The sequence below is a fragment of the Batrachochytrium dendrobatidis genome (genome assembly GCF_000203795.2).
Source record: "Batrachochytrium dendrobatidis JAM81 unplaced genomic scaffold BATDEscaffold_6, whole genome shotgun sequence".
Lineage (NCBI taxonomy): Eukaryota > Fungi > Chytridiomycota > Chytridiomycetes > Rhizophydiales > Batrachochytrium > Batrachochytrium dendrobatidis.
In genome coordinates, this window is record NW_006281104.1 from 578,789 (window position 1) to 593,285 (window position 14,497).

General features: G+C 39.5%; 3 protein-coding genes across 3 annotated transcripts; 1 reads left to right on the forward strand and 2 right to left on the reverse strand.

Moving 5' to 3' along the window:
• Nucleotides 1-3,859: 3,859 nt before the first annotated feature.
• Nucleotides 3,860-8,395, reverse strand: BATDEDRAFT_88572 (uncharacterized protein). The gene is made up of 20 exons (XM_006679212.1): nt 8,177-8,395; nt 7,710-7,851; nt 7,555-7,610; nt 7,411-7,476; nt 7,255-7,341; nt 7,062-7,153; nt 6,799-6,957; nt 6,625-6,718; nt 6,333-6,516; nt 6,140-6,265; nt 5,949-6,062; nt 5,791-5,833; nt 5,497-5,714; nt 5,347-5,401; nt 5,208-5,239; nt 4,992-5,120; nt 4,720-4,902; nt 4,548-4,636; nt 4,204-4,444; nt 3,860-4,113 (listed from the first exon to the last, which is right to left on the reverse strand). The coding sequence occupies exons 1-20, from the start codon at nt 8,375-8,377 to the stop codon at nt 4,007-4,009; spliced, it is 2,418 nt and encodes an 805-aa protein (XP_006679275.1). The 5' UTR covers nt 8,378-8,395; the 3' UTR covers nt 3,860-4,006.
• Nucleotides 8,396-8,504: 109 nt separating this feature from the next.
• BATDEDRAFT_88801 (uncharacterized protein) lies at nt 8,505-12,615 on the reverse strand (the record flags this gene model as incomplete). The annotated part of the gene is made up of 2 exons (XM_006679213.1): nt 8,505-11,592; nt 11,684-12,615. The coding sequence occupies 2 exons, from the start codon at nt 12,613-12,615 to the stop codon at nt 8,505-8,507; spliced, it is 4,020 nt and encodes a 1,339-aa protein (XP_006679276.1).
• Nucleotides 12,616-13,110: 495 nt separating this feature from the next.
• On the forward strand, nt 13,111-14,437 carry BATDEDRAFT_11553 (1-(5-phosphoribosyl)-5- ((5-phosphoribosylamino)methylideneamino)imidazole-4-carboxamide isomerase HIS6; the record flags this gene model as incomplete). The annotated part of the gene is made up of 7 exons (XM_006678806.1): nt 13,111-13,223; nt 13,354-13,543; nt 13,626-13,729; nt 13,815-13,990; nt 14,085-14,135; nt 14,211-14,280; nt 14,350-14,437. The coding sequence occupies 7 exons, from the start codon at nt 13,111-13,113 to the stop codon at nt 14,435-14,437; spliced, it is 792 nt and encodes a 263-aa protein (XP_006678869.1).
• Between the last annotated feature and the right edge of the window lie 60 nt (nt 14,438-14,497).

Here is a 14,497-nt window from a genome sequence, read left to right on the forward strand (position 1 = left end):
ACATCATCAAATACAAAAATATGTCTTGCCATAGAAATCTCCAATGGCCGCCAAAGATGTGTCAAAACAATTGTCTTGTACTCGTGGCGAAGATGTGGAAGCTCTTCTGGATCAAACACCATAAGATCTTTTGACACTTCCTCGTACTTGGCAATATCTTGCACCAGTTCAGCAATAAGTACATTTGCTTGAGCAATTGATGCAGTTTCTTCTTGAGACTGAAGGCGTAAATCTTCAAGTTCTCGAGTCAAATGCTCAAGCTCAGCAATTTGTTCTGCCTGAAGCTTGGTCAGCTCAGCGACACGAGCAGTTTCAATCTCAATAGCCTTGGCTTGAGCAGTTTGCATTTCTATAGTCTTTTGTCGAAGAGTATCGCGATACGTAGTGGCACTTTCATTGAGGATAGAGAATTGTTTGACATACTCATCCATCAGTAGCTTGTCCCAACTGAAGCGCTTGCAATTCTCTCCTAGTGCAGCCTGCATAGGATCAATCAGCTGACCGCGCCAACTGTACCATGATTGTTTAGCCTCCAACCGCGCATAGGATTTACTCAGACGAAGACTATTGATCATGTCGTCTCGTTCCTCATGACTAGCATGCTCATATTCAAAGAAAATAAGTGGTGGATTCTTGGTGGCTGATTCCTCAATGTCTTGTAAAGTCAGATTTCCATCGTTGATAGATTGGGTCAGTTCACGACACGCAAATTCGTAAATTTCTAGCTCGGGAAAATAAAGACATGTAGCTTTTAGGTATTCGTGTATTGTTGGACATTCACTGTTTGATTGAAAAGCATTAGTATCACGACGAAGTCGAGTGGTCAGACTGCCCATGAATTCAATGCCAGTAGCAAGCAAAAACTCTTTGAGTGTTTTAATTTGTCCAACTGAAATGGCTTCAGTGTCTTTGAAAAAGGATGATTCTACAACAGACATGTGCTCATCGAGTAAATTGTCTTCATCTTCAATATCGGGAATATCCAACTGTTGCTCTTCTTTAGCAGTATCGTCATCTAGCATTTGCAATGAAGTGTCGAATGCGACTGGACTTTCAAGAGTCTGCTCGATTTGGCAGGCATCAGGATATGATGCAGATTCAACATTTTCTTCAGGAGAAAATATATCCAACTTTTTTGCAGATATCGACTTTCGACTTTTTCGACGAGACTCGGATTTTGAAATTACAGGTGAAGAAACAGCAGCGTTGGATTCAGAACGTGTAGCCAAAGGAGTAGATGTAGCCGATTGATTGACTAGTTTTTTGTGTAAAGAGTTGGTACTTGCTTTATTAGCGGAATGAAATGTCAAACCCTGATGGATAGCAGGCGATTTCATAGTTTTACTTCGACTTCGAGTAATGGGAGAGCCAACGTCAAAATGAACTGCTGTTGGAGTGAGTTCAATCATTTCCTTATTAGTAGATGGTGTTTTTTTCAATACAGATTTTAAGATGGCAGGGGTTGACTGTTTCTTGGAAACACCAGATCTAGGTGATTTAGTGGGCATATCCGGAGCAGGACTTTTCCTTTGGCCAGTTTGACGAGACATGACACGACGCACAGGGGTACTGACAGCAACAGCGTTATTCTGAGTAGTAGTTTCGTATGTGGATATTTCAGGCTTGGATTGTTCTCTAGAAGCCAAAAATTCACTAGAAATATTGCCAGTAGTGGAAGAAGCAGGAGCCGAAAAGAACCGTGTAATAGTGTCGTTGGTATCGACAATATTGGCAAACTTGGTATTTGTATGAGATGCAACCAACCCTTGGGTTTTAGTGGTTTCCAAAACCGAAATATCCATTGAAGATTGCGACATGGTTAGTTCCTGAGTATTACCGGTATCCATAGATGTAGTACTGGACTGAGTAGCAACAATATCTAGTGACATGTCACACAAATCGGTAGGATCCTCATCCACTGACATTTTCAACTCTTGATTGCTTAGTAAAGTATCTTGAGCACAGTCGAGACTCATGGTATTAGACACACTCATATAATGAGATTCTTGAGACGGGGTAACTTCCCCGATTTCAGAAGCTAAATCCATCATTTGGCTTGCTTCTTCCTCAAGATCATCGGAATAAGCTCCAGATTCTACATCTTGAAAAAGAGTGGATTTTGCCAAGGGAGAAGGAGCAGTTTGATTTTGGAAAAAACAAGCTACACTGTCACGACGATTTACAGCAGATTTGGATACAGACACGGGTGCAGGAGACTGATTGCGTCTAGGAGATAGTGGTGGAATGGCTTCCAGTTGATTTTTTAAACTAATGAAAAAGGGAGCAATGCTATCACGACGAGAAAACCGAGAGTTTAAGGGTGAATCTACAATGTCAGGAGAAGCAACAACACTATAAGTCGAGCGGCCAGATATGCGCGGCGTTGACTCGTCTTTGCGCAGTAATTCAGCCAATTTGGTTATTGATTGATTAGAGATAATAGTACCATGAGCTGCTGTCAAGTCCATATCGTCCGAAGATAAACTGTAATTTCCAGAAATAGTAGATTCTTCTGCTGCCTTTGCTGCATTGTAATGGTTCATACCAAATAAAATATTTGGAGACCCTTTGGTGCTGACTTCAAAGCTTTGCTGACTAGAATTCAGTATTAACGTATATTGGCAATTTAGTATTGAATGACACAAAATTACACTAAAAGATAGGAATGGAACATTAAAGCAATATTACAATGACAATCACTTACGCGTCGCTACTAATATCTATGCTAGTATTGGACTCATTCATTGGACTACCCATCTGAGATGTAACATCTCCATTAATTCCATTAGAAAGTGACATTCCAAGATCGTATAAACTTGAAACAGACCACAAAAGTGTATATGTGAGTATAGAATAGTCCTTACAATCCATATAAACAGACAAAATTGAGTGCTAATCTCAATCAAGACAGCCAGAAATTCATTATGTTGAGAGCATAAAGATATACCTGGAGCGCCTGACCGATACAAGATCCGGCATTTGAAATCCTACTGTAGAGTCGGATTCACCAAAGAATTCGCGATCTACTCCAAGTTCATCTGAAGGGTTTTTTGTTTCTAGAAGCCAGTCATCCGAGTCTTTGTCAAAAAGTCTATATAGACAGTAGCATATTTGTTGAGTAGAAAATGTATAGTTTAATGTCAGTTGTTGGCGGAAACATGTGATTTAAAGCGTTGACAAGTACAACTTTTAAATAACTATTTGCAAGGAATTTGAAACCATGATTATGGACACAAGATACCTGACATGAGCAGTAGCCGCAAAGCTAACTCGACGATTTCCAATGCTAGATTTTCTGCGTAGTTTGCGACTTATAAAAAGCATTCAATAGTTAGCATCGGATATTATCTACATTGAAATGCTTGTTTTGGCTATTTTGATATTAGAATCAGCCATAGTATGCACATGACATTGAATAAATGGCTTACGCTTCTATAGCAGACATTGTCATTTCGGAGGGATTTCCAGGATTAGAACTTGCTTGTGAAGATACATGTTCATCAATGGTCGATTTAACAGCTGTATCAGATTTTAACTGAGATTCGGGTTCAGAAAACAATGTATTTTTAATGGTATTGGGAGGGTCATGAGCATCGGATTCATTCATGTCGACTTGGATGAGTTGAAGCTGATAAAATGAAGTTGTTGGATTAGAACATGCAACGACAAGCCAGAAAAATGTCCATCAGTGAAAATATCAATAGTAAATCTCACTCACTGATTTACTTTTGTGTCTGTTGGTTGGCACAAAATACTCCAGTCTTTACAGTGTTATTGGACAAGATCGACTTCAGATTTGTCCGATTGTTCGTTCAACACAATATCAGGTCACGTGTCATATTTTTACTTTCAATATTTTCAAACCAAATCTCAAATCGTGTTTAATGAATTACTTGAATTTAACAGAGTATAAAAAGTAATCATTCTTGGATCCAAAACTATGGAATTAAATACAATGTCTTTGACTTTCCAAAGAGTTGTACTGTCCTGGACAAACTAGACGAGCTCAATCACTTTCATCATCAAGTGCTACGTCTATTTCCCCCAAAATCTTCTCCTCTGCTTCCATATTATTGGTTGGGCTAGGTGAGAGTGCTGGTGGTGGCGGTACTCCTAAAAGATTGAAACGTGCAATAAATTGTAAGTATATTGTATCCCGATTAAAATATAGCCTACATACTAAATTCAAATATCGTCACTTGCCTTGCATACAGTTAAAGTCCCAGGTGGATACCCATTTCATTCGCTGACATTGTACAGGTGTCATTTCAGTACCATATGCTAGTGGTGAAAATATAGAAAAGATCCAGATTACTGCCAAAGCACATCCAATAGCAGCCATGAGTTGGCCATATCGCCTTAATTTCAAAGTGATAACATCAAAGAGTGCCCCAAGCAGCAAGATTGAAAAGTAGAGTGATGGCAGATAATGATGCAGAAACAGCTGTTTAAATATTAGTGTAGCTCATGCCATTGTTTTAAAATATTAGCAAGTTGAAATAATCGAAATACAACTCCGATATTGGTAACCAAATAATACACGATACCTGGCGCTTCATAAAGAAAAAAGGAAGGTAGTGAAGACACCAGCCAATAAAAAAGAACCAAGAAGCGTTTGCTGCTTCCTTGAGAAATCCTAGGCATCATAATAACATGAAAGATTGTGGTTATTAGCAGCGCTAATCTTTAAAATATATGCACTACGCAACGTGTATTTACCCAGGTTGATGAATGCCACTCTACGTTTGGCAGCAACAGCTTCAAATAGCTCATATCCAATGTAAACTATCAATCCAACTAGTGCTGAAAACCAGATAAGGGGATTTCCGAGTAGATAGATTGTTCCCGTGGTGGTTTTCGAGTGCCAAAAACTGATTCCTCGGCGAAGAAATGGCCATACACCTAAAAATTTGCAAAATCCATTCACCAGTTAAACATTCAATTCTTTAAACCGCTAAAATGTGTTGAAACTACACGGTAATAAAACTAACCTGGACGAGAGTCGTATGGATGAGAGCCCTTGAGGCCTTGATTGATTTGCCACATCACTTGATGAACATGAATAAACTTGGAAAAAAAGCCCGGCTTTTTGTAATTGATCATCTCAACATCATCAGGCACTATATCATCATATATCATGTGATAATTAATATCAAACATCACAAACTATTTAAAACTAAGCAAGTGCCAATTTTGAACCATCATACTTTCTGGATGCTCATTATACTCGATACGCCAACTGTGTAATGCATATCAAAGCATGCAATAAAGTAAAATCAAGTTAAAAATCAAAGTATAAAGCACCGACAGACAAAAACCTTCAAAGTCAAAACAGGACATATTTACACTGAGAGTTTCTTCAGACCATTCTTGGCACATGATACTTCTTGTTGGCCAAAGCCTAAACTCACACAGATATATCAATATTAAACGAAATAATTGTCACAGCAAAATTATGTAGATGGTGCAAGTATGGGCAATATTGCAAAAACATACCCCACTCAGGAAGCTTTGTAGCGCGAGAAAACAAATAGCAACCAGTGCCACGATGCTTCAAGCGAATACGATCATGAATAGCCTTGATATTAGGAGGATCAGACGTGGACTTTTGATTTAAAAGCTCAACAACCCAATAGTCGTTGGAGTCTCCTGGATAATCCTTCATTCCATAACCAGAAGCCTCATTGTAGTCCTTGTCATCGTTAAAGCCAGATCTATAATTTTATTGGATGCATAAACCAGTATTAGAAAACACCGATTGGAAATAATGCAAAGCATTACATTCTATACCTAACATCATGACTGTGCAGTTTTTTAAAAGTAGAAACATGTTCTATCAATACAACATATCCATAATGTTAATCACTAGTCCAGCTTAAACAGAATATGGCAGTGAATCATATCAAAATCCTATTGATTTGAATAGTAAACCAAAAACCCAATCCTACCTAGACGAACAACCGAGCCATGCTTAAGACGCTCAAATCCAGTAGGCATGGTATCAACTGCAGTGTCATTAACAAAAGTAAGTTCAGGCTTGACCAAAAACCAACTATTTTCATCTAAAAACGGATATATTGGGTAAGCCATGGTTACATGTAGCGAATCAGCAAACTAAACAATAGCAATGGTAAATTGCCTCTAAAAGGATAGCAAGTCATTTGCTGCTGCTGAGATCCACCAGGATAATTGTGTGCGTGTGAGTGCAAATAACCACCACGAGTAGCCTCATGGCGAAGAGCGATCTTTGATCCATAGGCAACATCTATTAATAGTATAGTTTATAAGCATCCGAATACGAATTCACCAAGTGCCATTAAAATGGAATGTACCTGCACGAGTATCAGCAATCTCACTGCCCAAAAGCGTGGACTGGAATTCGGGACTCATAAAGCCCGACCCGCTCCCTTTTTTATACAGCACTGAAAAATGGATTTGAAAAAGTAACATGTAGATTGCTACAGGAACAATAATAAGACAAATCACTCGTGCATAAAGATGCTTGATAAAAGCACGCTATATCAAAGTAGCAAGCAGTCGAAAGCTTTAAATTAGCCAAACTCATCTGTAACATCACGCATTTATCCAAACGTACGGTCCATGCTAGATGCAGCATTCACTTACTATAGGGACGCTTCCATCAGTGATTAAATTCCAAAGATCTTGCAGTGTAGCAACTCCAATCAATGCAATGGTGAAAAGACCAACCCATTTTACGCTATAACAAATAAATTGAATGTCAATACCAGTCTACAATTATAAACAAAGTTCATAGTACTACAACATCAAATGGAGTACCTAACAGTAAGACCTATACCGATTCCAGTAAATGTCAGTGTTCTCCACCACAAAGGACTGAATGGGCGATCATATACGCGACGGAACTCGGTCCATAGCATAGCAGTTAATCCAGTAAAAAAAACTAAAAAGGAGTCCAGTAAAATAAGACGGAATTGACTAGCGTGTAGAATTGAAACATATAAATGTGTAAAATCAGCAAAAAGACACCAAAGTCGTAGTTGAGACTAAACGATAAGCATATGCATCGAATAACTTCATACCAGACAAAAGCGTTTTCAAATATGACCAAAATACTTGTCAGTACAGATGCCGTTGTAGAAAACCCAAAATTTCTCATTGTAGTATACGAAATCTATATTTAGTTGGATACACCGTAGTGTATTTATCAGTTAGTGTATCCTGGTAAACATCCTTCCCAACACAGCACGCTGGGTTTCTGTAGTGTAAACATACCGGGGATAATAAAGCACCCATAAATGCAGGAACACCACGCATTGCGATATATGGGACTTTGGAGGAGATGTAACTTAGGCCAATTTCCTATTACTGTAGAGTTTAATTTCTGTAGTATTGCTAGATCATGGACATGCATTCAAGCCATGTATTCACCTTGAAAGAAAACGATCCATTGTATCCCAAAAGCACTCCACTACTTGCAACAATCAACTTTCCGAGCTGAGTTTCGACAATAAAAAATGAGTTGGTTAGTGTTTAAACAAGACGCATCAAAAATGTAAAGCAAGATAATCGTACAGGAGGATGGACATCCATAAAGAATTCTGATTTGATATACTTTGTTGCAAATCCGCCTAATTAAAATCAATGGCATTAAAATATGAATCTACATGTACAATTACGGACAGCTCTATTTCAACATAAAGATGGAATGACATGACAAAAAGCATTACCAAAATGAACCTCGTCAAATACAACTTCTGGCGGCTGTGGAAGATTGTACAGTCTGACAGCAGTAGCAATTAGAGTCAGTATCAAAATAATACCCATACTGACTGCTTGAGGACCTCGACTCTCGCTGTATGCAAAAAATGTCTATAATCAATATAATCAATATCATTTGATACAAAAATATCAGCATAGTTTTCGAGTAGTAGTGAATTTCAAGGCATTAGATTTGGAAGCCAAAGACCATGAAGGTTGAGATAAGCAGCCATGCATAGATTGAGCTAGTTCCAGCCAGTATTGATCGACTGCTACAAACAAGCGTCTAGAGAAACAATGAATTATTGCATTCGCCGATCAGTAGCCAGCTGGATAGCTTTGAATGGTCAAGCCCAGTGCACTGGTGGATTTGTCCGACGAACCTCGACTGCAACATATGACAAGACAGTCTCACTATCAACAAGGAGATGCTCACCAGTTTAGGCTCTCTCCCAAAGGGCTGTGGCAGTTGATTTGAATGAGCTTTGCCTGCACGCTTTGGAGAAGTGGAAGAGATGCTGCTGGTTGGAGAGTATTGGCTCAAACTCGAAGAGCGTCTCTGGTGTCCGTGAGACAACTGGCCTTTTGTGCTGGTTAGCAAAGGCGGGGGCGGGGAGGCAGGAGCAGTGCGTCTCATTGCCTTGCAGGATGGTCGAGTGGAAGACCGGAAGTTCGGATAGGTTGATCCAGTTGAATTCCAAAGCAGTTTGATGGCATTCACTGTTGGCAAATGCCAGACGATCTTCAAGACTATAACAATGATTTTATTCAACTTGCAGTGCTGCATGATTAACATGCGCATCTGCTACATAAGCCAAGAACGAGTCAACTCGCAAGCAAGGCAGTGCGGATCTATAGCATGCCAGCATATCTTGATCCTGTTCTGCAGGTTGAACAAACCCATTCAAACAAACACCGCAATCCTTCAACATCTGGATTGATAAACTAAACCGTTCTAACAAGGAGTGATCTAGTGTAGTCCAGAACGCCATGTGGTAGTCGCGAGGATATGCCATCGTCAATGGCAAAATAAGATATTTCTGCAGATGCAACGCACCAAAGGAAACCGCTACAAACTGATTCAGCAAGTCTTGGTATAACTGGAAAAATACTGTACCGCCGTTCATGGCAAGCTCTAGTGGAGGTGAAGCAGTTGCTTGGCTTGTTTCTGAATTCATTTCTGCTGAAGATCTCACTTTACTGCTTGCATGTGATGGCATACATACTGATTTCGCATAAGTGTTGAACGCCCAGTCTAAAATAAATGCAATATCATGATCATGAAAAACTTCGTTACCGTTGTCATCTGAAAGCAAAAACACCTTCATCATGTGTGTAATAATCGCACTTGGCGCTATAGTAGTCAAACAATTGTGTTCTGACATGTCCTTGAAAAAGCCAAGTACGTGTTTAACAATATCAATCACATCAGCTGGAACAGATGAAAGCCCATGCGTCTTGAACTCATGATACAGTCGATCTAAAGGTCCAAAAATCCAATCGCGTCGGATTGGAAGTGATCCTGTTCCATTCAGAGACTCAAAAAACAAGGACCTCAAAACAATCCGATCATCTGCACGGTACAAGGCTTGAGATTGAAGGAGTGTAGAATCAGTAAACAACTCGAGAGAAAAGATGCGCGACAGGGCTGTATCTGGTTTCTCCATTGGGCTGAACTTGTGAGAAAACATACTCCCATTTAGCCAGTCTGCTGCAATATACTCATCTCCGGGAAGAAGTTCAGGAATCCCTACAGCACTTGCAACTACAGCTGCTTTTATGGCCAATTCGATGGTAGGCGTGCGCTCAGTACATTTGCGTGCTAAAACTGATACACCCTTTGTCCATGTAAGTAGCATATTGGGTCGACCCTGTCCAAATACTCGAATCCAACTCTCGTGGTCATAGAGCAGCAATGTGTCAAATTCTTCAGTCAAGAAATGAATCAATTTCATGCATAATGGACTAAATAGTATCGAGTCTGCAGAAAGCTCATTTGGAAAAATATGTCTTTTCACCAACTGACTGGTATCAAGCAATGCTGCTGCTGCGTTGCACAATGCTGTCAAATCAGTAAGCTGGGTTGCTCGGCGTCTCGCGCTTAATTGGCAAAATGGGATGCCTAGCTCCGATTTCAATCCGAAAAGCGGGAAATCAATATTTGATTCAGCATACTTTGCAAAAAATGCAATTGTGGATGGGCTGAACACACAATCTTTAATTTGTGGAATGAGCTGTTCTACTTTGCAGAAAATTGTCATGATTTCAGAACCTGCTTGAAACTGGTATGTAATTGATTTCGAAACATAGTCATTCAACAAATCAAGTGCTGCAGAAATAAATGCTGCGCGTGCAATGGTATCAGTGAATGAACTGTGTGTGTGATGTTCAGGAACAGGAGAGTGGCAGACAGACTCTAGTACATTGACAACAAGCGTAACAAACGGCAAAAGAGCGTCATTCTCCCCTCCAGCATTCATCTCCGATCTGTATCGCATCAACAATGTTTGCAAAACTCGACAGATACTTGTGAGTGCAGAAAGTGAAGCCATACGAATCTTTAACACGTCATGAGTGTCAGTCTGTGATTCAGATAGTACTGGCGATGAAGTAAAACGTAAACACAATAAACTGCATTTTTCTGCACACTCCATCATAAGTGATCTATAGTCGTCAAACACTCTGCCTCCAAGCGTATAGGAAAAAACAACTCCTTGCAGCAGCCAAACCTGAGTCGCAATATCGAGCTTCAAGCCAACTCCATAATTTTTTCCCGCTATTTCAAAGTTGCTAGGAAGCAAAGTAAGATACCGCATTGTTGCTGTGATCAAATTATGCTTTATCAGTGCGACAGTTGCATCTCGACCAGACTGACAAAGTATTCTGAATAAGCGGAGAGTATTTCGAATCAAAGTAAGTTCAACAATAGATGTATCAGAGAGTGGCCATTTTAGCTTGAATACATTTTGAGCAATAGCGTCAACCAGACCAGCACATTCAAGAATGTCTTGAGCACTAATGGCCGAGTGTCTTGCCATGACAGTTAGAATGTCAACAATGTCAATCGCAAACCGAGTAGGCGAGCTGGTATTCTTCAAAAGATACCTCATTCGTACCAAGATATTGGTTTCTTGCAAACCACTTACTGCATCAATGCTGATGAGCTTTGAGATTGACGCAAGGCTATCGTTTTTTTCTGGTAATTCAAAATCTACAGTGTCTTTGCCGCGCGATTTAGCTGCAAAAAGTGCAATGGATTTTGGCGACAAGGAAATGGTACGATATCCTACACGAGCTAAAGATAAGCGACTCCAAATAAATTCTGATGTGTATTCACTTTCAGAGAAAATAGATGATGCACCAAAATACTGTGCAAGTGTCTCGATTGCCTGGAATACAACCGTTTCATGGGATGCATCCACAGCAACTCGAATATGAAGTAGCACATCATTTTTTTTGAAAAGTTTGATGATAGCAGCCAAATCCTTGGAAGAGTATTGCTCCTCGTAAATATTTGTGATAATTCGAGAAATCAGTTGAAGACTCATTGCGCGTTGGGCTGGAACCGTGCTTTTTGACAAATATACAAGTTCCTTGATAGAGTAACCTGGAAGTGAAGGATCATCACCATGATGAAACAAGGCTGAATTGTCAACCGTACTAGTTGGTGTGAGCTGAGTTAAAATAGTTCCTTGGAAATCAAATCTGTACAGCTCTTTTTCGGCACTTGCCAAGTTGCTATTTTCCAAATGTATGCTCGACTGTTCTTCTAAATCCAGCATCCACTCTAATTTTTCTGGCTGAGCGGTAGATGGATCAATAAACTGATCAATATGTGAAAAGGTATGATTTCTAGTAAACATGCATGAAATGCGTTAGGAACAAGCTTTGGCTTACAGTCATACCTTGAAGATTGGCATCAGATCATATAAAAATTTCCTACTCATTTGATCGCTCCAATGAAGTTGTTGCTTTTGTTTTAGCATCTGCATTGCTAGATACCGCAACATCATTCGTTAGTGGTGTGGGTTTGCGACTCATCAAAAAACTTAATATTGCAGGATCCAGCTTGCTTGCAATCTCTTGTTGTGCGTCAGCAATCTCTTCAGCAGACATCATGTCAATCTTTCGAATGTTCTCTTGTGCATAGTCTGGCATGTCAGCAGCATTGGGTGTATCCCGATCAGACACTAAATCTGGCGCGGCACTGCTTTTCGTAACTGCTCTGATGCTACGATGCACAGAAGTAGGAAACCCATCTTTATATATTGGTTTCATATCAAATGCATGCTGATCTGCTTGCGCATTAAAGTCTAAATCTCGCTCAGTGACATTTTTGAGTACGCTGCCAAAGAGGGCATCTGTCGACTCGATGTATGACTTTGGGTAGTGTTTTTGATTTGGGTTTGAAGTTGAGTCGTGCTGAAAATCAGAATTGACAACATCTCGATGTACAGATTTATGATCAACAGGAGTAGTAGATTCAGTAGCCGCAGCCAACTTTGCAATTCGTCGTTGAGCAAATAGTGACATTTTCTTTACTGGCTTGTTGTCGGATACTAGTATTTCTGGAGTTGAAATGGGAGCTGAATCGAGTTCTGGTATTTGATCCAGTGCACTATCCCAAGACACAGATTTTTTTTCAGACTGAAGTGGTTTCAATTCAGCAGTATCTTCATGGTCTGGAGCAATGACAGGAGTTTTAGAGTTTGAAGCAGACCTGACAGCAGGCGGTTTAGAGCGGATTGCGGTGGCAGCACTCTGACCAGAAACACTGTTAAACTCATCCTGCATTCTAACTAGATCATGCTCATCATCTGTAGACTTTGGTCGTTGCACAAACTTGAATGATTGTCCTGCAGTAGATTCGTTCATGTAATTTTCTTTGTCAAGTTGAAATCATTATTTCTATAGCAAATCACATGGTTTTGGCTATTGCTGTATTCACGTAAAATGGAATACTTTTGTATTGATTGCCTCGAGAACAAGGACTGAATCTTCGTTGCGTATTTCTACTGAAACTGACTGTTGTTGAATCAACACAGAATGCATTATACGATGCTTAAAAAATCAAACTTTAAGTTTAATCCGAGATTCTTTTTCTTCTTGTCTAGTATAATCATACATTGTACAATCACCAAGTTTGAATTCAGATATTGAGTTGGATGTTACCAAACTCTTGTATTTTAAATCAGATACGCTCGCGTTCTAGTTCAACAACATGTTAGAAAGACAATTATAATGACAATCTTCAAAACAGTAGAGTTCAATCAACACAATACTCTGTAAACTGACACCCTTATTTAGTTTTATTTTACGTGAATACACTGGTAAACCGAACGAATCCATTCTAAAAGCACTTGTCTAATCATGTCACTGTTTCGTCCTTGTATTGATTTGCACGATGGACAAGTCAAACAGATTGTTGGTGCTAGTCTATCCGATACTGCCCCAGCTATTATGAAAACAAACTTTGTTTCTAGGTACGTCTATTGGCATGTACGATAAATGGAATTCAACTCGAGCGTTTGGGTCGATTGTTGCATGAGCCTATTCATTACTGTCAAGTTGATTGATATTCAAGCCAACTCATCTTTTTAAATGTGTGTTTAGTCATTCGCCTTCATACTATGGCTCCTTGTACAAAGAGAACCAACTTCATGGTGCTCATGTCATTAAACTTGGTGCCAACAATGACGAAGCTGCTAAACAGGCTCTTGCAGCTTGGCCACAGGGACTACAAATAGGTGGAGGAATCACTCTTGATAATGCGGAAACGTGGATCGATGCAGGTGCTGACAAGGTATAATCTTGTTGGACCAGATTGCAGGATTGTCAGCACAAAGCTGATCTTTGTATGTAACGGATTCCTCATTTCTGATTAGATCATCGTCACAAGCTGGCTATTTCAAAATGCAAAGTTTGATGAAGATCGATTGCGATTATTGTCTGAGAAACTAGGAAAACGATTCTTGGTTGTCGATCTCAGGTGAATACAATTTATAGAATTCGTAATTCACACTTGAAGACCTATCAGTAGGATTGAATTGCTTTCTTGATGTTTTTGTTGATAGTTGCAAGACGCTTGATGATAAATGGGTGGTCGCTATGAACAAATGGCAGACACCTACAGATTTAATACTGAGTGAATCTGTGCTTGAAAACTTGGGTTCATATGCATCCGAGTTTCTTGTGCACGCTGCAGACGTCGAAGGGTTGTGTCAAGGAATCGATGAAAAACTAGTTGAAGGTGAGTCTGCTATATGAATAAAATTGTTTAGTCTACTATTGAATCAAGATGTAAAGTTTATATTTTGGGTATAATTTGGTTTGTCTTGAAATAGCACTTGGAAAGTGGTCAAAGATCCCTTGCACGTACGCAGGTGGTGCAAAAGGTATGATTTTAAACAATAGATGAGTATATGCTGTAATGCATTACAGTTGAGTTGTGCTTATTAGATAATTTATAGATTTAAGTGATATGGATCTTGTCAATCGTCTTTCCAAAGGACGTGTCGATTTAACTTTTGGAAGGCATGTGTCTTGATTGTTATTTTTGTAGTCAGTTGTCCATAGACCGAGTTGCTGACTCGATTATCAACTGTATAGTGCGCTGGATATTTTTGGTGGCAGCGGAGTCAAGTTTGATGACCTAGTCGCATGGAACAACACCATCCGCAACACTATTTGCAAATAAATTATTGCCAAATGCTTCATTATTGAATCTTGAATCTCAAACTCTCCAAATACCAGCGTT